The sequence below is a fragment of the Panthera onca genome, chromosome A2, assembly GCF_046562875.1.
Source record: "Panthera onca isolate mPanOnc1 chromosome A2, mPanOnc1 haplotype 2, whole genome shotgun sequence".
Taxonomy (NCBI): Eukaryota; Metazoa; Chordata; class Mammalia; order Carnivora; family Felidae; genus Panthera; species Panthera onca.
Genome location: NC_138340.1, coordinates 30230852 through 30255220, shown reverse-complemented (window position 1 = coordinate 30255220; position 24369 = coordinate 30230852). Strand labels below are relative to the sequence as shown.

Sequence of the window (24369 nt, the reverse complement as noted above, 5' to 3'; positions counted from 1 at the left end):
CTATGTATGACCATCAGTTTGTAACCTAACTCCTAATGGTAAGGTATGAATATATGCCAAACATTTCAGCTGCCCTACAAATACCACTGCTGTAGGAAGGGCTAGATCGTATATCAGTCCCTCATTTGTGTCATTTATCTGATATTTTTGGCATTTTCTATCACTCTGCCCCAGAACATAGCTTTGTTTTTGCCATCCTCTATGAAGAAGAGAAAGTTTTAACACCCTAAACATCACCAATAATTGTGCCTGACATAAGACAGAAGGAGAAGAAAAACAAAAGTCTGTGTGATCCAAGCAGCTCTACATTTTCATGTTGGGCACGTGTTGAATTTTTAATGATGCAAATAATTCATAAAAATTTACAAGCAATCATAATGGATGATGAAATTATCATTCCCCACTTAAATTGATGAAATTAATGATCACAGTTCTGTGAATTTTCTTGGATGATTGATGGAGGGAATAAACGTGATTTTATTGTGCTCATAATGAACTGCCAGAACCTGAGCTACGGAGAGCCAGGTCGGAGGAAGGAAAGGCATCTGTAGGCAGAGAAAAAAGACATATACTTCTTTGGGGCAATGTAGGCTAGAGCTTAATTGAAAAGCAGTGAGTGTAGTATTCATTCTGCTCTCCTCCATCATGGAAAGGGAGGTGAAAATATTGGCAGTATTCAGAAGGCCATGAAGTTCTTATTTATGTAAATCTGAAGGCAATGAGGGGAGAATTTAAAACACTAATGGTCCCTGAGTTCTGTCTTTCAACAAATTTACTCATTGCAACATTTTACTCAGAAACCAATGCTCCCCCCCTCCTCCTTTTTCTCCTTTTTTTCTCTTTCTTTTTCTTTTCCTTCTCCTCTCCCTCTCCTTCTCTCTCTGAGGTTGGCCTCCTATCTATTGCTTGCTTGATATTCCCACAATATTGTGAGACAGTCACATTAAGGCAGACCATTCTTTCTTCATCCAAATCTGTTTTCTAGGAATGGAGTGCAAGTTGGTGTCTTAGACATGCTTCATCAATGAAACCGTCTTGACGTTGGCTGTCCTCGTCCAACTGAGACACGTGATAGTCAACGTTCATTCAACTCAGGTGTAGTTCTTAGTTTACTTCATGAGATATACCATGTAAAAGCACCTAGAATAATGATGCATAGTAAGCATTCAGTCACAGCTTTGTGATTATCATCACTATTTGCTAGAGAGTGGCAAAGTCGTGCTGTAACTTCCTACCAAGAGTCACAATTGTAGTAACTCTTACAAAGTCACCGTTCCAAGAGCCTCTGTTTCCAGTGTGCTCATTATCAACTCACCAGCTTAAAAAGACTGTTTACCTGTGGTCATTATCTCAAGGAAACTGAGTAATTACTCTTTCCTCCCTTTGAGGTCCACCTAATATTGAGGGGAAATCTGTGATTGGGCGATCAAAGTCCCTCCACGTACTTTCTGTAGGCCTGTTTGCCCTTTGTCCAGCAGTCTGCCGTAGGCTGTCTGCAGTTGTTCTCAAACATAGCCAAGTGGCAGAATCACTAAAGAAGATCATTTAAAATACACATGGCCTGGGGGCACCTGGGTGGCTCAGTGGGTTAAGCACCTGACCCTCGATGTTAGCCCAGGTCATGATCTCACAGTTTGTGAGTTCAAGCCCCGCATTGGGCTCCACACTGATGAGGCAGACCCTGCTTGTGATTCTCTCTCTCTCTCTCTCTCTCTCTCTCTCTCTCTCTCTCTCCCTCCCTCCCTCCCTCTCTCTGCCCCTTCAGCACTCCCTTTCAAAATAAATAAACTTAAAAAAAAAAAATAAGTCAACACTCCCAGACAGGCTATTCTTTCTATAAATTCTTATACCGTAAGTATGGGCTAGAGCCTAGAAATCTCTATTTCAGTATCTCATCCACCCTCCCCCCAACCTATGATTTTGCCACCCTTATCTTGTCCCATCTAAACTCTAATATGCTCCCTGGCCTCTCCTTATTCCGATCTATTCGGTACATTCTCAACCAGTTACTGTCCTCGGTTACGCATCAACCAACATTTATTGCGTACTCTCAGTGGTGCCCGACACTATGCGAAGCCCTTAACATTCATCATCTCATTGAATCTTCACAACACCCATTAGTATTTCTCCATTTGCAAATGAGCAATTTGAGGCTCAGAGGCGTTGGAAGACTTACCCGGCATCCCATAGCTGGGTAGTGGTCTGCCATATCTGTGTGTAGATTAATACCTGATACACAAAACCCAGGTGGGCCTGGTTTCAGAGCTCCAGATCCTAAATGCTGCGTCATAATTGTTACATCATTACACACATACATATACAATAATCATTACATTACTCCTCTGCCAGAGACTCCTTGTAAGGGATCACAAACAGAAATGCATACAAAGGTCAGGCAACAAATGCTGATCTGAGAAGGTGATGGAGATGAGGAATAGGAGCTAAGCTTCATGCCTACCGAGGTACAAAGCGTTCGCAAACAACGGCCAGATCTTTGGCTCTTTACCTTCAGGAAATCGTCAACATGATCAACAAGGATCACTCATTAAAGTAGTGGTCTTTACTGTTCTTTTTGAGATCTGTGCTTCTTAATTATGAGAATTTCTGTATCATAGCTCAGACACTGATGTTGCAAAGAGGAGCCAAAAGTTTACCTTTTGGAGAAGAAGTTGAAAGGTGCAGGGGCTCACGGAACTCAGCTCACCTTGGTTTTCTGACCACTGCCTGCCCACCTCCCCACCTACCCACATGTGTGGAGCACTCTAGGGTCTGTTGACCCCACCTGAGATCCTACAATGAAGTCATCAGAGTAAAATGGCTAAGAATGGGACTCAAACATCAGGAAGAGGAAGTCACATGTACCACTTAGCAAACGTGTGACTTTTGTCAAGTTATTTAATATTTCTAAGATTCAGTTTCCTCATCTGTGAAACAGGACTTACTCATCACCCCCACAGCATCACTATAGGGATTAAGTGAGACAGTATAGTGGAAAGCATGCAGAACATTGCCTGGCTCATAGTAAGTGCTCAGTAAATGGTAGCTCTGGGGTTGAACTGATGACCATGGTGGTGATTAATAGTTAAAATGGTTGCATTGTGCAGCGTAGAATATAACAACTTGAGATTTCCTCCAAGCCCTGCCCCTGTGGCAGGTAGGGAGTTAGGATGCAGGGAAAGGGTGTTCTCTCATGGTCATGGTGATTGGTGTTAACTCAGGAAGGAGAGAGAAGAGTTGGGAGAAAAAATAGAGAGAGGTCTCTCCTTTATCTTCTCTTTTTCTACCAGCAGTATCACCCACAGCACATTGAATGGCCTGCCTTCTGTCTTTCTAACAAAGCCTTTTAAGTGGTTTCATTACTTTCTGCTACATAGTAATAACTAGTTTGTACCAGGACACCAATACTAGGACAAGAGGAGGACATTCTGGCCCCAACATTCGTAGGAGATGACCTTGGTAATCCAGAATGACATTATTAGCCAGCAAGAATTTCCTTGGTGTATTGGTCAGTTTTGTGCAGTTTCTCAAGATATTACCACTACCCTCTAGCCATTCATGAACCTCTTTGGGAAAAAGTTTCTATAGTCACATAAGTTTGGGAAATGTTGTATGCTAGGGCCCCTCGTAAAGATTCAGAATATACATTAGCATAATAAAAGCTCCGAGAAATCCTGCAGAAAGGAACCAGTTTTTGTTTTAGCCAGTGTTTTCTGAACCGATTTCATCATGAGACCTTTCTTATAACGTCTGCTAAGTAAACTCATGCTCACATCTTCTCCCATGGACCTCTGGAGACTGAGAAAGAGCATGAGAGAGACAGGTAGAGAGAGAGAGAGAGAAAGGGAATGAGGAAGGGAGAGTGGATATCCAACCAGACTCATTCTTCTACCCAATGAATATTTTCAGGATGCTGGATGCCAGAGGTAAAGTGCACACTGAGAATTTAGGTCCCTCCCTTCTGTTGGTTTGAAGCTGTGATTCCCCAACCCCGTCCTCCCTTTACTTTGCTAAAGGAGGGAACAGAGGAGAAATTGAGCACATTGATGGAGATTCCTCCTCTCTGGTCTCAGCTCAAGCATCACGTCCTCAGACAGGATGTCCCTTGACCAAGCACCTAGTACAGCCCTGCCCCTGCCATTTTCTAGGTCACGAACCATTCTACTATATTCATAGGTCCTATTGTTTTCAGATATCACCATGCTTATTGATTAAGTTGTCTTCATGAGTACAACGACCTTCTCTGTCTTATTCATTGGGCTTTGCCCTGAGCTCAGAACAGCACCTGGCACATAGGGTGCTCAACATAGATTGGGCAGGTGAGTGAATTTGTGAATGAATGAACAGATGAAAAAAAGCAACAAACAACAACATCGACAACAACAAAGGAGCCCTTTTGAAGCTAAATCGATAAACCTGCTCTCATGCACTGGGAAACTCAAAGAAATCAGCAAGGGAAGCTGCCCCGTCAATTTTCTATTGTCCCCACTTCTGTATTATTGCTCCCGCCTCTCATCTACCAAGCACAGGGCAAAAGTCATTTGCCTAGCACCCACTGACCCATCTCCATTATAGATATAATACTGTCCTTCAGCACTTAGGTCCCTTATCTATTGAATTGCTTCGGATTAAAAAAAGTGGCATCAGGGGGCTCAGAAGCCTGGAGGACCCTGGACCTAGCCTAGAATTCTAGCTATGGATGGATAAGGAAGAGGCAGATGGGGACATTCAGAAAGAGTCTGTGAAACTGGGCAGTTACAGGGGGAATTCTTGGTGGGTTTCTGTACAGACTGGAGAAAATCCCACGTACAGCCCCATCACCACCACTGCACCTGTTACTAGTTTTTCAATGCTTTGTGTATTATAGACACAATACCAAATACTTTATATGCCTTTATTTCATTTAACCTCAGAACAACTTAGAAATTGAAACTCTGGTGAGTTTTCACACGAGGTAGCCGAGGCCCAAAGACTTTAAGTAGCCTCCCATGGTTACACAACATAGAAGTGGCAAAGAACAGATTCCCCACTGGCCTAATACACTTGGAATATTCTATTTATATTGAATGAAAATTATTCTGACGTTAAAACTCGCAAATATCACCATCTCAAAATTGATTATTGATTCAACAAATATTTATGAAATGCCTGCGATGTGCCAGTTATAAGTCTAGATACAGATATGCAGAGAACAAAAGCAGACAAAAGCCTGTGGCCTTCACAGAGCTTGGCTTCTTTTTCACAGTCAATAAACAGACAAGAACAAGAGAAAAATACATGTTGGATGGCAGTAAGTGCTCAGGAGAAGAATAAAGCAGGGAGGGAGACTAAGGATTGCTGGGGATACTCTTTTATTCAAGACAGTCAGGAGAGAGTTCAAAAGAAGGGCAGAGCCTAGAAGAAGCTGAGAGACTGACTCCTGCACAATACTGGACGAGGAGCATTTGAGACAAGGGAAGCCTCAAGTGCAAAGACCCTCAGGTGGAAGTATGTTTAGAATTTTTTAAAGAACAATGAAGAGACTGGTGTGGCTGGAACTGAGTGAACAACAATGAAAGTGACAAGGTCAGAGGCAGTGAAGATCCAACTTACATCGTCAGGATTTTGTCACTTATTTTGACTGAGATGGGGAAGTGTCAGGAGGGTTTTGAGCAGAGGAGTGATCATAGCTGATTTACATATTAAAGGACCACTCCAGCTTCTGGGGGCATGCAGGACCCACAGAAAATGCAGGAAAATGAGTCCGAAGGCTATTGGAATAAACCAAGGGAGAAATAATATGACTTGGACCATCAGTGCAAGGGGGTCAGTGGAGCAGTGAGAAGTGGTCAGATTATGCCTATACTTTGAAGATAGGACCAACAGACTCGCCGGAGTCACGGATGACTCCAGAACAGTTGGAAGGAGGGAGTTGCCAATTGCCGATCTGAGGAAGACTCCAGGAATAACCAATTTGGATTTTGGGTGAAGGTTAAAAGTTGAGTGTTAAGCATGTTAAGTTGGAGCACCCGCTGACACCACTGGAGTGGTCAGCGTAGACCAGGATTTCTCAACCTCAGCTTCTTGACATTTTGACCTGGCCAATTCTGCATTGCTGGGGACTGTCCTGTTCACTGTAGGATGTTGTGTGGCATCCCTGGCTCCTATCCAGATACCAGTGGCAGTTCACACCCCCCCCAACCACAGTCGTGACTGTGAAAAAATGTCTCCAGACATTGCCACCTGTATCTGGGGGAAGAGGAGGGGAGCAAAATAGCCCCCACTGAGAACCACTGCTGTGGACGGAGAACAGGTCTGCAGACTGAGGCCTGGGTGTAATAAAGTTTAGAGAGAAGAGGAGGAGAAGCAGCAAAGGGGTCTGGGGAGGTATGGCCAGTGAGGTGGGAGGAGAACCAGAGAAGTAATCACACTACACTTGCTATTTGAATGATTGTAAATAGTTATCCTGCTAATAAACCTCTGTAAACATGTCCATCGACATGCATAGAATTTAATGGTCTGTGGTTGGTCCTACAACCCGGCTATGCCAAAGAAAGGGTCTTTTTTAGAAGTTCAGTCATACAAGTTCAGTCATGGTTAAACTTGAGATAGCCCCCAAATTGAACCACTAGGCTTTCTAAAGTTCCTTTTGAACCCCTGTCGCCTCTAGGACCCCACCCTGTTCATAACAGCAGCTAACTTTTATTTAGCTATCTAAATAAATTTTGCTTATCTCCAGCCTACAGATGAGGAAACTGAGGCTCAGAGAGGCTATGCCTCTTGCCTACAATCACACAACTCCTCAGGGAAGGAGCCAAGATTCAAACCATTCCATACGACTGTAGAGGGGCCCACATTTCTAACCACGGTATCTTCAGATTTTCTCACAAGGGGCACCTGGCTTTCTTTTCTGCCACTTGACTTTCCAAGCACTGAGCCTAAATGAGGTGGAAACCATAAAAAGCAATACTGAGTACCTCACAAGAATAGCAGGAATCGAGGGGCACTCAGAATCTGACGAGTTCCAAGCTGATTTTATTGTATGCCTTGCACACCTCTCTAAACAAGGAAGGGAAGGTGCAGGAAGTGAGCAGTCATGCTGATGGGACAAAAAACAAACAAAACAAAAAAACACCAAACCACAAAGTCTCCACTGTGAGCAGATAACTAACTTTTGTAAGGGCCTTAGAAGCACTAAAAGGTTTTTACAACCATTATCTACCCAGGGGGCTAAAGGAAGCAAGTTTTGTTACTGTCAAATCCTTAGCATGTGAGAAAACTTAGTCCAGAGCTGAAGGATGGGCCTTTGCCTTGGGTATTCCAGGCACGGGGTGTTGAGCACTCTCTTGTAAGTTTATGTCTCCCTAGCACTGAGACATCGGGAACACACGGACCTTACAGGCCGAAGTGTATGGCATAATACCTGTGCACTTACTTTACTGGGGCAAAGGGCGTGAAACTCATTTTATTAGGAACATACGCAAGTTGGAAGTAAAGGAAATTAGAGTTCATTTTGGTTCCAGTCAATCACTGAGCCTTCACATTTCTTATTTCAGAGTGAAAACCGATGTCAGTCATGATATGTTAGATAACATCTGGGCCCAAGATATCTAGCCTGGCAGTCATCTTATTTGCTAGATTCCAGTAGGTACAGTGCCTAGCTCAATATTTTTCAAGAGCCTAGGAAACTATCTAAACCTCACGAGAAAATGTATTTACTCTTAAAGAAAACTGCAAAATCAAAAATAATCTTGGATTAAATGTCTCTTAAATTTAACCTACGTCTCCTAGTCGATTGCGATTCAATTCAATTTCATCCAGGTTTTTGTACATTTTTTACAAGGTGGTTTGGAGTCCCTTCAGCATGTTTAACATTGTTTGGGTGGGAGTCCCAAAGTAAGAATAGCAAGGCCTTGTGGAGGACCCTGCTGGCCAAGGCAAGGAGAGCCAGGTTTGACTGGGAACATAGGCGGTATTTTCACTCTACTGAGATGGTGTCATATACCATGATCCGCTTGAGTAGTGGTGATAGTTCTCTACAACTCAGATTTGTCATTTCTGAAGGACAACTCTCTGGCTCCACATGGGGCCGATGCCATGCATTTGGCTTCAAGAGCAACTTCCCCAATGCTTTCAGACCTCAGTCTGTACTGAAGGGCGTTTGGCCAGCTGGCCCATTCACCATTTCCCTTTGAGACTCCTGGCATTCATGACCACTCCCAGTGGTTTCTCATAAATGTTAAACAGAGGGGGTAAAAAAAAAAAAAAAGAACAAATCCACAAGGCAGTCCCAGGGGAAAAGACAAGCATGGCTTACAACAGTGTCCTCAGGGATCCTTCTCTGTGGGATGATGGGAACCCAGCCCATGAAAGCAAAACCAACAACAGTTCCCATAATCCCCTCCATCAAAGGCAACTGGGAGGTCTCACAGGATGGGGCTGGCTGCATGGAGGGCAGCCAAACCTCTGAATGGTCATGACTGAACCCCCCAAGTGCTGCCTCTGTGTGCTCCCCCCCAGCTTGGGGGCCAACTCAATCAGAGCCACAAATACTGGGGGCACTCAAGTGCTGCTGAGGTTGTCTTCATGGTCATTGCTTTCCATGTGGGAGGCTCAATCGGGGGCACCTTTGATGTGGCGAGGGCTTCCCCTGGGAGCACTTGACCGCAAGTGGTTTGAGAGACATTGGCTGCCTGCCTTGGTCTTGGGAGGTGTTGACATTCTTGCTCATTAGAGGAACCTGGACAGTGCTTTTGGCAGCCTTAATCAGCACAATCAGGCCTCAGTCCAGTTCTCATACTGTGGAGAGACTGGCAAACAGGGAGGCTGCTTTCTGAGGACATATGTATGAGCTGGGAACTATTTTTCCAAGGCAGCAACGTCACTCAGCAGGTGTTTTTGAGTGACTGCAATAGATTTTTTAATAGTATGAAAGGACTATAAGTTGTGTCTGGGTTCTCCAGGATATGCTATTCTACCTGATGACTCCAGACCAAACTTTAGGACATAGAGTAGAACCAGGATGACGTGATTAAGTACCAAATAAAGGCACTGTATCAGTTGGCTATTGCTATGTAACAAACTGTCTCAAAACTCAATGACGTAAAACCATAGTCATTTATTTCATCCACTCATCTGCAAATTACTGGGTTGGCTAATTCGTGCCAGGCTCGCCTGGGTGGCTCTGCTTCAAGACGTGGGTCTGATTAGTCTTGGCTCCTCACCGTGGGCTGGGTTCACGCCCTTTCCCTGCATCTTGGATGCAAGTTGGAGTGAAAACAGCTACCTGGGGTGAGCTCTGCTCATGGTGATGACAGAGGCCCTGGAGAGTAAGCCCAACCACTCAAGCACATTCCAAGCCTCTGCTTCCATCACATCTGCTAATACCCCACTGGCCCACCCTCTTTCTGGCACTTCCAACCTCCCTTTTTTGATTTATTTTCCTCTGTAGCAATGTGTGATCAATGTAAGAGGTATGAAAAATCTGGTGACAAAATGGACATGGGGTGAAGAGGAGAAAAGAAGAATGATGTCTGGCCGTCTGGCAGTTGCTTTGGCTAAGCTGGGGAAGTCTTAGAGGCACAGATGTGAGGGAAGAAAGCTAAAGCTGAGGTTTGGATATATTTGATTTCAGATTCCTGGAGAGGAGACTTTCCAGTGGAAATGTCAAGTAGGCGAACCAGAGCCTACATCTCTCCGCCTCGCAGACAACCCAGTTTCTACAAAGCAAATGCTTCGTTTATGTAGATAAGAGGTAGTTTAGCTTTTCTGGTACATGAAAGGCCCCGAATCACATCCTATCAATTAGTTTGCATGAGACACACTGCGATGGCACAATTGATTCACTTGGCATGGAATATCATGCCGTCTGCCTGAAAGGCAGGCCAGAAGATGTTAATGCAGTTGTCTCCAGGCAATTATTAACTTTCCCTCTTAGCAACAGGACCAAGGCACTTTCATTCCCTGAAATGACAATTCTCCCTTGTTAAAGCTCACAGTTAATTTTTAAGAACGACACCAATTTAACACCCAGCTCACATGAGCCATATACCTTGAGTAAATGCAAATCCAGTCTGCATGGCATGAATTATGGCCTTATGCTGAGCATTGCCATGGCAACTAGTGACATCATCCCCCAAGACCAACCTGCACAAAATCCAATTCTCCAAGGGTCCTTATTTGCCTAAAGTGGATGTGTTGTCTTGGCTTATTCACATATGCATTCGTAAATATCACTCTGTTGTCAAAGGTTTGCAGTGGATGTTTACTGTCATTTTGGGAGGTATATTCCCTTTGTGGCAAATGTTGTTTTTTGTTCATGGGGGGGGGGTAGGGTGGAGGAAATTCTAATGAAAATTACTGTGTGTATTTGATTAGCAACATTTGTTGATAACATATGGTCTGAGGAGGCTTCCGCAAATAAGAGGCTTTAAATAGTAAACAGAGATGTGACTGCAATGAAGCAGATGCTCTCCAAACACACAGTAGAAGGTTGCTTTGCAGTAGAGTTCTCCTTCCCTCCACCCGAGCGTATTCCTCTCCCTTATTTTCTCCCCCAGATCAAAGTGCTTACTTTCAAAGCCATGGCATTGTGGCACAGGTTTGGAGAAATAATGTGCTGTGACTTTAAAAGTCATCTCCATCCCCCCAAATATGAATTATCTGCTACTCATGTTCATTATTTGATATTAATAATGATGTAGTGTGACCAAATGAGTCAGCCAGCTCCAGTAGATCTGCAAGGAGCATTTGGGCACCACGTGTCTGAAATGCTATGAGACACAATCCCCAATCTTCTAGTACACCAAGAGTGCTGGTGAGAGCTCCAGGAAGAATTTAGAGCAGCAAATCGAATCACCATGGGCTGAGCTGTCCTTGTAAGTGCGTGTTTACAGTTGATATTCATGGATGTGCTCTAGTGAGCTTACTTCCTTCGGATCTGCTAACGAAAATAAAAGTCTTCCCATTAGATCGAGCCAGCGATTTAACTGTGTCTATCGGGGGTCAGCATGCTTTTTCTACAAAGGACCAGAAAGTAAATAATTTAGGCTTGTTGGCCAGATGGTCTCTGTCGTAACTACTCAACTCTGCCTTTGAAGCGCAAAAGCAGCATAGGCGATGTGTAAAGGGGTGAACGTAAGTGTGTCCTAATAAAACTTTATTGACAGGCATTAAAATTTAAATTTCGTGTAATGTCCATGTGTCACGAAATATTCTTCTTCTTTTGATTATTTTCAGTCATTTAAACATGTAAAAACCATTCTTAGCTCATCAGCCATACATAAGCAGATATTCAGCTTGACTTGGCCCATGGAACATAGTTTGCCAACACCTGGTCCATAATCCTAAACTGGAAGACATATTATTTTAGTGTTTTCCATGTTCTGGGTATTGAATTGAACAGTGTATACGCAATAGCTCATTTCCTACTTATTCTTCCATCAATCCTCTGGGGTCAGTGTTATTCTTAAAGATAACTTATCTTTATCTTAACTTATCTTTAACTTAAAGATATCTTAAAGATGTGAAAATCAAGGCTCAAATTCACATCTAGTTAGTGTGATCATTTCTGCATGTGACACTGCAGGTAAAATACGATATCCATAGGTACTGATATCTCATTCACCTTTGGATCCACAACAGATCCCAACACAGTAACTTGCACATGGTAGACATTCAGGAAGTGCTTTCTAAATGAAGGGAGAAATGAAGGGCTGATTAGAGGTATGATCCTGACAGCGGGGGAAGTCAGAGCTTCACCCGATGCCACATAGGGCATGTAGGTTAGTCAGCTGGACCGTTCAAATATTTACCCCATCCTCTTGGAAAAGGCACTTGGTTTGAAGTGGACTCACTTGTCTCAATACACATTGCTGTGTATTTGGAGGTATCACTCTGAGTAGTTGCATTCTATAGTGTATGCTTGTGTGTTTATGGCTAAAAAGACCATAAGTGGCAACAACAGTTCATTTTGTAACCTGTGGCCCTTTCCAGCATTATAACAATGGGCATTGACGTTGCTTCCAGGCATTGGCCTCATGAGTTAACCATCCTTGGCCTTGAAGGATGTACACCTTGCTCCTCAGAGTGCTGTCCTACCTGTCGCATATGCTGGGTCTCCACCGCGTGCTGCCAGCCACAATGTACACTTGGGAGAGCTGGTGGGCTCCTAAAAATCATCTAATCTCCAAGGAGACAAAGCTCTCAGTTTTGCTTAAAGGAGGCAGTCATACCCTTGGGTATCTCAAACATCGCATCTCCACAATCCCCTGAATTTGGTGACACGGTTATTCTGAATTGATCACTTCCTCCTAGTCATTAAATAAGTATTTTTTGTGTGCCAGGCCCTGTGCTTGGTACAAGAGATTAAAAAAAATCATGCCATGTTCCCTGTCCCCCAAGGTGTTTATCGTCTAGAGAGAAAGACAGGTACACACACGGATAGTTGAACTACACTGTAATACTGTGCTATGAGTTACTGAGAGGCAGTGAAGCTCTCTGGTTTCATGCGTGGGCCCTGGAGTCAGAAACTCTGAGTTTGGAGTGTGGCTCTGTGTTAGCCCAAAACCCTCGACTAGTTACTTGACCTCCCCAGGTCCTAGTTTCTCCATTTATAAAGTGGGGATAATAACAGAGTACATCTCAAAGAGCAATCAGAAGGATTAAATGAGATAATCTATGAAAAGCACTCAGCCCAGGGCCTGGCAGACTTTAAGCATTTGCTAATTGGTGCCTATTTTTAGCTTTTTTGTGAGCTAGCCACACAGTGTGATTATAGTGGCAGATATGATGGGGTCACAACAGAGGGATAAGTCACCCACTTTCCTTCATCTGCCTTGTGTTCAGTGAGAAGTTAGTTAACCTAACCTCCCCAGCTACTGCTTGCAATACATTTTATCAGCCTCTGGTCTTTTCAAATCAAAGTGCAATTGTGTTTCCGTTCTGGGAAACGTTTAAGAAGACGCATTCATCTTAATAACCACAGTCAGTGCACAGCAAAGCAAAAGAAATGAGCAGGGAAGAATGCAACAATGAGAAAGAGATTCATTTAATGATGTGTGGACCCACCCAAAGGCCAAAGCTTTTGATGCTTCCACTGCTGGCTAATTTGTCTATCGGTTAGGTAGTACTCTGTGAAGTATATTGAACATGTGAAATAAATTTAAACTGAGAAGCCGCAGTGGCCTAGGGCCCCGTCAATCTTGAAACAGAACTCTTCCTTTGAGTTACAAAGGTAACTGATTTCACTGGATCAAGACACAGAGCAACAAGATGGTGGAACGGGGAAGGGAGGCAATATGGCGCCATCATTGAGTCTGGGTTGTGGAGTCAGATGGCCATTTGCTCCCTGTGTGTGATCCTGGACACATTATAGCTGGTCTGAGTCTGAGTTTACTATCTCTAACTGTGAGAGTAATAATTATAAGCATTTCACAAGATGGCTAAGACAACTTAAAAGAATAAAATGTGTGTATGACCAAATAACACGTTTAAGAGAAGAATTTGGGCTTAGCACATAGTAATCTCTGAATAAATGTTAGCTTTTTGTTGTAAAGATATTCAGGCCTCTCTGTAGCTGGAAAAAGACAAAAAGTGGACATTTCCATGACTTTGGAAAAAAGGGAAAGGGAGAGGGAAGGGTGCTTATAACTAAATCTCCCTTGGTCTTCTTCAAATAGGAAGCATCTACAAAAACAAGTCAGGAGTCATTTTTACAAAATCCAAAAACTATAGTGAGGGGTGAAGGTTCACGTCAATGCCAGTGATAGCCAATCTCCACTGCATGGCCTCTCATCAATGCATGGCCTGTCGTCAGACTGGGTGTCATTGGACTCAGAACTTTATTCATGGGCCTGTGACCCATGCATCTGCACAGGCCTCATGCTCAGACCTATGTTTGGTTAAATGCTCTGCATTTCTGTCTTGACATTCTTCACTGTTTTGTCTCTGAAACTGTGTTTGTTAGGTGAAGTTTGATGGGACAATGGAGCATGCATCTGAGCAGAACTCCTCTGAGAAACGAAAATACTTGATCTTTTAGTACCTTTAGTGGCACCTTCTCCTGCTTTTAGAGTAGAAAGCCCAACATTTCATTTTGCGCAGGCCTTGAAAATGGCATAGCCGACCCTGATCAGACTGGAGACTTTTTGGCCTTCTCCCTGGGCTGGGTTGCCATTTTGAAATCTGATGGGTAAATTGGGAATCAGCAGTGACCTAAAAACTTGAGGTGAGCCAAGGGTCATGGTGGGAAGAAGCCAAAAGCACAGCTACAGCTCTGGTGGGAAGGAAAAGCCACTCAGTGTCCCAATGGACTGGGCTGGCAAGGCAGCGTCCAGCGGCTTGAATTCATCCAGCTTGACAGGGTCTTGTAGGCCTCACTCTGTCCCACACTTTGAGTCATGCTGAACATTCAGTGAGCTGAGCATCCTTGGATAGCTGCAGGGTTTCAGGCCGACTGACTTAGTGCCCGCTGAGCAGGCCAGAAAAGCCCTACAAACCAGTCCCAGCAACAGTATCATAGGGATAGAGTGTGTGGGACCCCCGGGGCACTGAGATCAAGGCCTCACTGTGGCTTGGTATTAATGCATCTCATCCCAGGAACTCTTTTGGTTTCCAGGAGGAATCTTCTTCATCTCTGTGACCAATCATGATAAATGCCCAAAGAGATTTATAGGACAATTAAGCACAAATCATAAATTAGTGATCGTGTTTTTTGCCAGTATTGCTAATTATTAATAATGCTTGTTACTGATAATTATGACAGTAATAGCAGTGAAAGCTATAACATGGCAAATAAGAGATATGGGTTCCAGCCAGCTTGGTCAAAATTCACTGGAATAAAATGGGCAAGATCTTGAGTTTCCTCTCAGTTTTCTCATCTGTGAAATGGGGATGATGATAACTGTTTTACTGCTTACCTTGTATAGTAGGAAGGTCAATGTCTATCTTGTTTGCCCAGCACAGGGTTGGACACTTAGTACATTCTTAATAAATATGTGTCGAATCGATAACACAAAAGTGATCATCATGTTACTAGAATATATCTTACATATCCTAATTGGGAAGGGAATGTAGCCAAAATCGTTGGGTTCTCATGCTGTTTCAAGCCTGCTAGTTACTTTTTTTTTTTAATCCTTACTTTTATTTATCTTTTTTTTAGTTTTTTTTTTTTTCAGAGAGAGAGAGAGACAGAGAGAGAGAGAATGAACATGTGTGAGCAGGGGAGGGGCAGAGAGAAAGGGAGAGAAAAAAATCCCAAGTAGAACCCTTGCTATCACTGCAGAACCCAATGCAGTCCTCACGCCCATGAACCATGAGATCATGACCTGAGCCAAAACCAAGAGTCGGACGCTTAACCAAATGAGCCACCCAGGCACCCCTACTTTTATTTATCTTTACTATTTAACTACTCTGTGAAATGAGGCTATTTTATAGCTGAGCACACTGAGGTTCAGGGACATTCATGACTTGCCCCAAGTCCTCCAGTTCATACGTGATTAACCAGGATTTGAACTAAGGGTGTCTGATTCAAAACCCTACGCCCTGTCGTGTTGCCTTTGCTAGTACATGCCTTCCCTGTCTTAGGAGATTGCTTGCCGCAGCTGATGACCAAAATTCAGAACTTCTCTCTGTACATCTAACATTGCACTGTTGTGTTTGCAACCTGTTGCCTCTTGTTCTGTCGCCTCTCCTTTCACATGTCTTCTCCCTTTCTCTGTCGTGACTAGTGTGCTTCCTCAGTGACTTTTGTGCCCTTGGGTCTCCATCTGGGTTCCCCTTGACTTCCATTTTTCTGGCGCTGTCTTGTCCGCTTTCTCTAGATTCCTCATGTCCTTGAGTTAACAGGATTTATTTGAGTGCAACATGGAGACTAGAAGGCATTCCCATCATAAACAAAAGAAGAAATACAAACAACCACCACCGAGTAAAATATTCAAGGCTGCTATTAGTCAAAGGAGTACCCATGAAAACAGCAATGACAAAGTAAGCCAGAAGAAGAAGTGAATAGGGGCCCCATGAAGGCAAGAGGCACTGCGATTTGCACTCATTCCCGGACGGTGGGAGGATGGTTGCCACTTTTGGGGAAAGCGTTTTGGGAATCGGTGTCCCAAGACTTGAAAGTGTTGGTCGATGAGCACAATTCTGGAACATTCTAAGAGGAGCATCCCTTACACCCATCTAGCTCTCTATGCCAAGGAAATAATCAAAGATGAAATAAAAAAGTAATGTCCAGCCCAGTGTCAATAGCAGAACATTGGCTAAATAAATAAATTATGACATATCTAAAAGGTGTTATATTACAGAGTCATTAAAAAATAATATTTTAGGCACGCCTGAGTGGCTCAGTTGCATAAGCCTTCGACTGTTGATTTTGGCTCAGATCATGATCTCACGGTTTGTGAGATTGAGCCCTGCATCGGGCTCTGTGCTGACAGCTGGGAGCCTGCTTGGGATTCTCTCTCTCCTCTCTCTCTGCCCCTCCCCTGCTCACATGTGTGCACTCTCTCTTTCTCTTTTCTCACAAAAGGCATAAATAAACTTAACAGTAATAATAATATTTTAATGAATCTTCTCCATTATGGAAATTGGCCATCATATAAGGCAAAGTGAAAAAAATCTCTACGCAAAACTGTATCTATTCCTGTCTTCTAGTTCTGTAAAAGAGTGTATAATTGGCATCACCTATTCTTTCAACAAATATTTCTTAGGTGTCTTCTATGTGTAAGTACTATGCTAAGTAGAAGGTATGCATATAAGCCAACAAACACCCAGAAGATTCAGCTATTGAACAATTGCACAAAAATAAATAATTACCAGTCCAGTGATTGCTAGGACAGAAAATTAAACAGTATCTCCCAGAGAGCTTAACTCTGGACCAAATTTAGACTGGGAGACCGAGGGATGTGTTCTCTGGGCAAGTGTTTTTGAAGCAGAGCTCTGAAGAGATAGCCAGGTGGGGGGAAGCCATTGCCAACAGAGGGAACCATGCCTGCCACAGCCCTGAGGTGGTGCCATCCGGAGGCCCATGACCCTGGAGCAGATGAGTGGGAGGCTGCACCCCGAGGTCTGGATTGCACCCTGAGTGCAATGGAATAGGTGCCACGGAAGGCTTTAGGGCAGGCGCTCAGTGCAATCCAGTGAACACTTCTGGAAGATCGCAGTGATTTCAGGTGCAGAATGGATGGTGTGGCTCTGTGAGAACAGTGAGGAGTACATGGAAAGGCCACATCTGAGGGTCCATCAGCAGCTCCTGTCAGCCCAGTCTGGCACCCTACCCAGACGCTAGGTAAGCTAGGCTCTCCTCTGAAGAGATCTTAAGACTCAGATTCCCACAGACCAGTGAGAAAGGTCATTTCCCACTTCTACCTTCCGCTCCTCTTCGAGCTTCATCCATCCCTCTATACAACTCATCTTTGAATGCCAGAAGAAATGGGGTCCCCCATCTCCCCCCATTTTAAAGTCAGGTGTTGGCTTTGTCCAAATGAAGCCTGGTCTCAAATTCAAGGACTGTTTCCAAGAACTGGGGATTCAAAGGATACAAGGAAGTGTTAGTGGTTACCCTGAAATAGTTTGTGAGTATCTGCAAATGCATGGGAAAAGTTCTCCACAACTCGATTTCATGCTAATTCCAAGTGATTCCTTGTAGAGCTCTGTGAAGACCGGTGGCAACTTTCTGAGCATCTGTCTTGCATTTGCCTAACAAGTTAATTAACACTTTTTGTCGCTCTGGCAGCTTTGGAGCAGAGGTGAGGGGGAGGGGGGATGCGACAGCCAGTGCTGCCTCGGGTTAACCCTGCATTCCCCCTACGCAGGAAGAAGGCAGCTGAGTGTAGCATTGTCAAGGCAGAGGTCTCCGCACTGACCTCTCTAATTCTTTCTGCAGCTGGGGCACCCAGGGCGACTTCTCGACAACTCATGCACTGCCCGCTGTGAAGGTGAAGCTGTTCACAGAGAGCACAGGGGTCCTGGCCTTGGAGGACAAGGAGCTCGGACGGGTAAGCGCTCCCCATCACGCGTTGCTCCAGAGAGCTGTGTCCCCCGGTCCCATGGGATAGCACTGCCAAGTCCTGAAAGGTTTGGTTTCAGGTTTGAGTCCCGGGCCCCACTCTCCATTGGTTTTGTGATCCTGGGCCAGTCCCTCAACCTCTCCGAGCCTCAGTTTCCCCTCTTTAAATCTGGGCTACCAGGAGGGCACATTGTAGAAGACAGAGCAGGGGTTCTCAACACCCTCAGACCCAGACACCCGTTAGAGCAGAGATTTGTAATGTCCCTTCTGTCTTGAAGTGAAACTTTCAGACTATTTATTTATTTACTTTTAATTTTTTCTCTTTTTTAGTCTGTCTTTATTTTTGAGAGAGAGCGAGACAGAGTGCAAGTGGGGGAGGAACAGAGACAGAGGAAGACACAGAATCCAAAGCGGGATCCAGGCTCTGAGCTGTCAGCACAGAGCCGACATGGGGCTTGAACTCACCAGCCGTGAGATCATGACCTGAGCCGAAGTCAGATGCTCAACGGACTGAGCCACCCAGGCGCCCCTCAGACAATTTAACAATCTAACCACCTGACAATTTAAAAATCAATACAGTGACATAATATAATATAAAAGAGAAATAAAAGGGAATTAATAATAAAATAACTTCAGGGTGCCTGGCTGGCTCAGCTGGTAGAGCATGTGACTCTTGATCTCAGGGTTGTAAGTTCGAACCCCACATGGGGTGTAGAGATTATTTAAAATAATATCTTAAAAATAATAATAATAAAATAATTTCAAAAATGTAGCAATTCAGGCACCATTGCACTAGAAGACCTACAGAAGGAATGCTTTCCTTGTTCCCATATGGAGAATCACTAGGCAGGTGACAGTCACAAAATCTGCTGTGGAGGGTGGAAGCTGAACAACTTACATATCAGTGAACTGATTTCCTGAAACCATCAACCAAGGAAACAAAGTTTCCTCGGTTTCCCTGGAAAAGTGCCAAAATTACTTTGAGTGTATATTGTTCCAAATTACAGAAATTCAACTGAGTAAAGATTAAAGTTCTCATTGGTAATGATTCGTGGATAAGGCAGCATTCCATCCCGTCTGCAAGTAGAGGGGGCTCCAAAGAGATGTGCCAATGGGGCAAGAAAATTATTAGCAAAAGAAAAGGATTGTTTTTGACAAGGTGGCTTTCCTTCAGGGTGAAAGTGAGGGGTCTTATCTCGCAAATTACCCCGTCTTTCTTTGCAGGAGGGTGGAGAGGGCAGACGCATGGGTGCTGATTGGAAAATTCCTGACTGACATGTTAGGCCTACATTTCTGGGGGAGGTTGGAACTGCAGGTAGATTACGTACTGAGCACCGGTTTGGGAATAAGGCCTAAGTGACACCACTTTGGGCCTCTGGTTTTCTTTTTAACAATATGTAAACAAAAGATTTAAGATCTGGACTCAATTAATTATAGACAGGCTTTTCCACCTCCATTCGTATCCAGTGGGAATATTTAGAAGTTAGGCGAGATTCAGGACAATTCCTCCCTGGGGAGGAATATCTCATTCATCGTATGGCATGTCGAATCCCCAGGCCCCGCTCATTCAATGCCAACAGAGCCCAGCACCGTTTTGTCAACCAAAAACGTCCCCCAAATTTCTGAAACATCCCAAAGGGTGGCACCAATCCCTTTGAGCACCCCTGAGATAATAGAGACATTGCTTCTTACTTCTCAGTTATTGACTCTACACCAAACAGCCTGTATTTTCAGGACGTAAATTAGATTTGCTAGCTTAAAATGCTTCCATCACCCCATACTGCTTATAATAAAAATCTGAACTCTGTAGTATAGCCTACAAGGATTCATGTGATCGGGCTTCTGCCTACTTCCTCGGCCTCAGTTGTGACTACCTTTCCTCTTATCCACTATGTCCCAGCTTCATTGGCCAAATTTCAGTCTGCTATATAAACCATTCTTCCCTGCATCAGAGGGCTTTCTCCCTGAGTGGAACGCTCTCCCCACTGTCCACAGCTCTTCAAAAGGCTGCCTCCTTCCTTGCATCAATGCCTTCTCCTCCTAAGAGACTTTTCCTGACTGCCCATCTTCCTTCATTCACTGCCTCAGCCCTCTCTCTACTAAACTTCTCGCCAAGGAGAGAAAGAGAGAAGAATTTACAGAAATGTCGGCTTCTGTCTCCCCTACTGGATGATGAAAACCCCATGGGCATAGAAGCCTAAACTATTTTGTTCACTACCCTATATACCCAGAGGCCAGCACAGAGACTCCCAGTACATTTCATTTCATACTAGTTGATTACATAATCCCTTCTGAAAACTGTATGACTTCAGCTAAAACTTTCAACCTCTCTAACCCTCTGATGTGTCATCTATGGAAAAATGAGAGAACACCTCGAGACCAGCGCACAGGCACACACTTCTAACAATGCCAGCAAGAATACATTAAGTGTGCTTTCTTTTTTCTTCCTTTTTTGCCTGCTTCCTTAATCTGGCTTTCATCTATACAGCTGACCTGGAATCATATTACTAGGATTTAGACCAGAATATTAGTATTCAGAGAGACAAGTCCAGGAATGCTCAACTTGAGTCCACAGAAGGTTCCCTGGAATCCAGGAACCCCATGAAATTGTTTGCAAATGTTGAGGTAGCGAGGGGGCATATGCACATTTTTCTGGACTTGCCAGTCCAAAGCATTCACCAATTTCTCAAAGCTGTTTCCACTCAGAAAAGTTAAACCCACTGGGCTAGTCAAACCTTTTGTTTTATAGAAGAGAAAACAGATTCCCACAGAAGGCAGGAAGCTTCCCTAGACCCACCCAGTTGGTTGGTTCCCATGCCCTGTACATTTGCCAGTGGCCAGGGCACTGCCCCGAGGCTCTGCGGTCTCTCACCGATGCTGTATAATAACCCTGATGAGTTATTACTCATCTTGTACGGATGAGTCCGCTGGGGCCCAGAGGAGGTAAGTAACTTGCCAGGAATGATGTTGACTCATCTCCAGGACCATTCCCACTGTATCACATTTGTCCCTGTGCAGAAATAAAATCCTGGGCTCTGCTGCTATGACAAATGCCACGAGCTTGCCACAACCCTGTAGTTATTCATTTCTTAAGAACTCATTCTCTTCTCCAGCCCCATAGATGTTCCCCTAGATATGAATTGACTCTTCCTACCGGAGACACTTTCTAACAGTTGCCGTGGAACTGGCCTGCCAGGTCCATGTGCCAGCTGGGGCGCCCTCCTCTGGAAGCACCTCCACAGGCTGCAGCTGGTGATGACTGCTTTCTTTTTTTAAGTGAAGCAATTCCTTGTACCCCTGGGGGAGTGTTTCTATGCTCTAATTGCTCCCAAGCTTAGCAGGACACAGCCACATTTGAAATCCCAGTGCTACATTCGTTCATTCAACAACATTTAGTTTGTGCCGTATTCATTATGTTTTACTTTCATCGACCTTTTTAATTGAAAAAAAAATTCATGCATTGTAAAAAAGAAGTTAATGGATAATAGTGACAATGAGTGATTGTTCCCACCTTGCCCTAGTATCTTCTCCAGGGAAAAGCCTTGTTTTCAATTTATTGTGTATTCTTCCCCTAGTGTTCTATGCCTGTATAAGCATAGCATATGCAAGCATATGTGTACATATCCCTCTAAAAAAGAAAGAACGAATGAATGAACGAACAGCAGGAAATTACTGTATACATACTGTTTTGTATTTTGCTTGAAATATCAGTGTATTTAGAGATTAGTTCACGTCAGCCCATACTGACTTGCTTCCTGTTTCATAGCTGTGTAATATTCCAGGTATAGATGTATCATAACATACTTAGATTATTTCCAGTCTTTGGCTGTATAAGCAATGCTTCCGTGAATAACCTTGAATTTATTTCTTTGCGCATATGTGTGTATATGTGTAGGATGGTTTCTCAGAAAATATTTTGCTGAATGAAATCTGAATTTTGACAGATTCTACCAAATTGTCCCTTAAAGAGTATACGCCAATTGATACGTCCACAAAAGGCAAAAGTGAGGGTTTCTCTACACCCTTGCCAACCCTGTAATATTACCAAACTTCCATTCACTGGATATGATTGTGAGCCCATGGTGTCCCATCATTTGTGGCATGCAGAGAGCAAACAGGACTAATGACAGGCAAAAATCTTTAACTTCAAAAGAACATAAGGGATATAGATCTAAAAAAAACAGAAATTATAGGGGCGCCTGGGTGGCTCAGTCGGTTGAGCATCTGACTTCGACTCAGGTCATGATCTCACGGTTCGTGAGTTCGAGCCCTGCGTTGCGCTCTGTGCTGACAGCTCGGAGCCTGGAGCCTGCTTCAGATTCTGTGTCTCCCTCTCTCTCTCTGCCCCTTCTCCACTCATGATCTCTCTCTCTCTCTCTCAAAAATAAATAGACATTAAAAAAAACAAACCAGAAATTATACAGCAATGTGGTAAGTGCTCTGCTAGAGGAAGAACACCTGGGAAGTGCATAGCTAGGGGATGCAATCCAGTTTGAGGGTCAGGGATGCCTTCCTGGGGTCAGGTCAAGTGGATACGGAGGTAGGGAAGGATGTACAGGCTGAAGCTTGGAGAGGATCAGCCAGGAAAAGGGTCAGGGTTAAAACAGCCCCCCCCCCCCCGCCCCCCGCCCCGCCCAAGGACCTGCCTGTGCGGCCAGGTAACTAAGAGAAGCTGGGGCTGGCCGGCATGCTGCTTACTGCGCAGAGTGGGTTGTGTTCCCACATCGGCATCACCACATCAAAGCGCAGCACACATGGGTCTCGGCTGAGATGACAAAGTGCTTGATTAGCAGCCTGGAATGTCCAGATGAGGTGTCTGGACTACTCAGGGCTCACGTGCACCCAGGAGGACCCTAATAATTCAGCAGGGCTGACACATACAAAGGAGACGTCGACCCGTCGGATACATGGTGGGGTGGGGGCGAAGATGGAGAAGAACAGCAGTGACCTCACCTCTCCATCCACCCTGGAGAGGAAGTCTCCCCGGGGAGCCACCACACGGAGGAAGTCTTTGTGGAGCGGCCAGTAATGAGCTGTGGTCATTCGTGTCGGCGAATGGACGCCATATTGCCGGTGGGAAACACGCCCAGAATCCATATGGTGGAAGTCCTGTTAACGAGCTCCGGGCGCCCAGAGCGAGGCTCCTGCTTTGATTTTGCCAAGTGGGCAGGAGCAGAAGGAGGCTCGGGGGCTTGCCTGCTGCTGTTCTGGCCCTGGCTGGGCTTTCTCTTCCCAGCCCCTCCCCCTCCTTGCTTCCCAGCACATCACCCCCTTCACCTCTCAGGCCAGACTGGCTCAGGAGAGAGGGTCAGCTTCCCTAGGAAGGGCGGCACCTCCCTCCATCTCCCAAATGCTGGGGTCCCCGGAAACGGAACAGGATATGGAGTGACCTATAGGGACAGGCGTTCTCTTGAGGGGAGGGAGAGGTGCACCCCCACCCCCACCCCCAGTGGCACCTTGCCTTCAGCATCCTACAACAGATTATACTTTTCTGGCACCAGTTACATGAATTTATACATTTTATGATACAATTTTAACTAAAGCAACCCTCACAAAATGAACAAATGGTCTAAAAAAGATTACTACAAAGTGCTATAATCTTTTTTTTTTTTAATTTTTTTTAACGTTTATTTATTTTCTGAGACAGAGAGAGACAGAGCATGAGCGGGGGAGGGTCAGAGAGAGAGGGAGACACAGAATCCGAAGCAGGCTCCAGGCTCTGAGCGGTCAGCACAGTGCCCGACGCGGGGCTCACAAACCGTGAGATCATAACCTGAGCCGAAGTCGGACGCTGAACTGACTGAGCCACCCGGGCGCCCCAAAAAGTGCTATAATCTTAAGATACTACTATTGCAAGACTGGCAAAAAACAAAAAAAATGGTGGAGCTGACATCGCCTTACTGAGCAGGACCTCTGTCACCCACATCATGAGATAAAGTCATTGCCAGTGTAATCAGATAAGATCAGGTGTCAGGCAAGATGTTCTGAAATTATTTACAAGACTACTTGAACTACTTGGGGCGCTGGGGTGGGTCAGTCACTTGTGCGTCTGACTCTTGGTTTCAGCTCAGGTCGAGATCTCAGGGTGGTGAGATCGAGCCCCATGTCAGGCTCTGTGCTGACAGCACAGAGCCTGCCTGGGATTCTCTGTCTCCTTTCTCTGCCCCTCCCCTGTTCATGCTCACTCTTTCTCTTTCTCCCTCTCTCCCTCCCTCTGTCTCTCTCTAAAAATAAATAAATAAATTTAAAAAAACAAAAGACTACGTGAACTACAGACTTACATCTAGTATCATTAACAATGAGCCTTGCCCTAAATATATATGATACCTTAAAATATAGCTAATAATAGTTCCAAGCCACCACAATTAGCAAGACATGTAAAAATA

General features: G+C 44.5%; 1 protein-coding gene across 16 annotated transcripts in view; it reads left to right on the top strand.

Moving 5' to 3' along the window:
* CADPS (calcium dependent secretion activator) overlaps positions 1-24369 on the top strand; it is a 476502-nt gene that overhangs the window by 264646 nt on the left and 187487 nt on the right. For all 16 annotated transcript variants that reach the window (XM_060631484.3, XM_081794958.1, XM_060631486.3 and 13 more), the window contains exon 7: positions 17861-17972. In XM_060631484.3, the coding sequence (XP_060487467.1) occupies positions 17861-17972 (112 nt within the window). The remainder of the gene's footprint in view (positions 1-17860; positions 17973-24369) is intronic.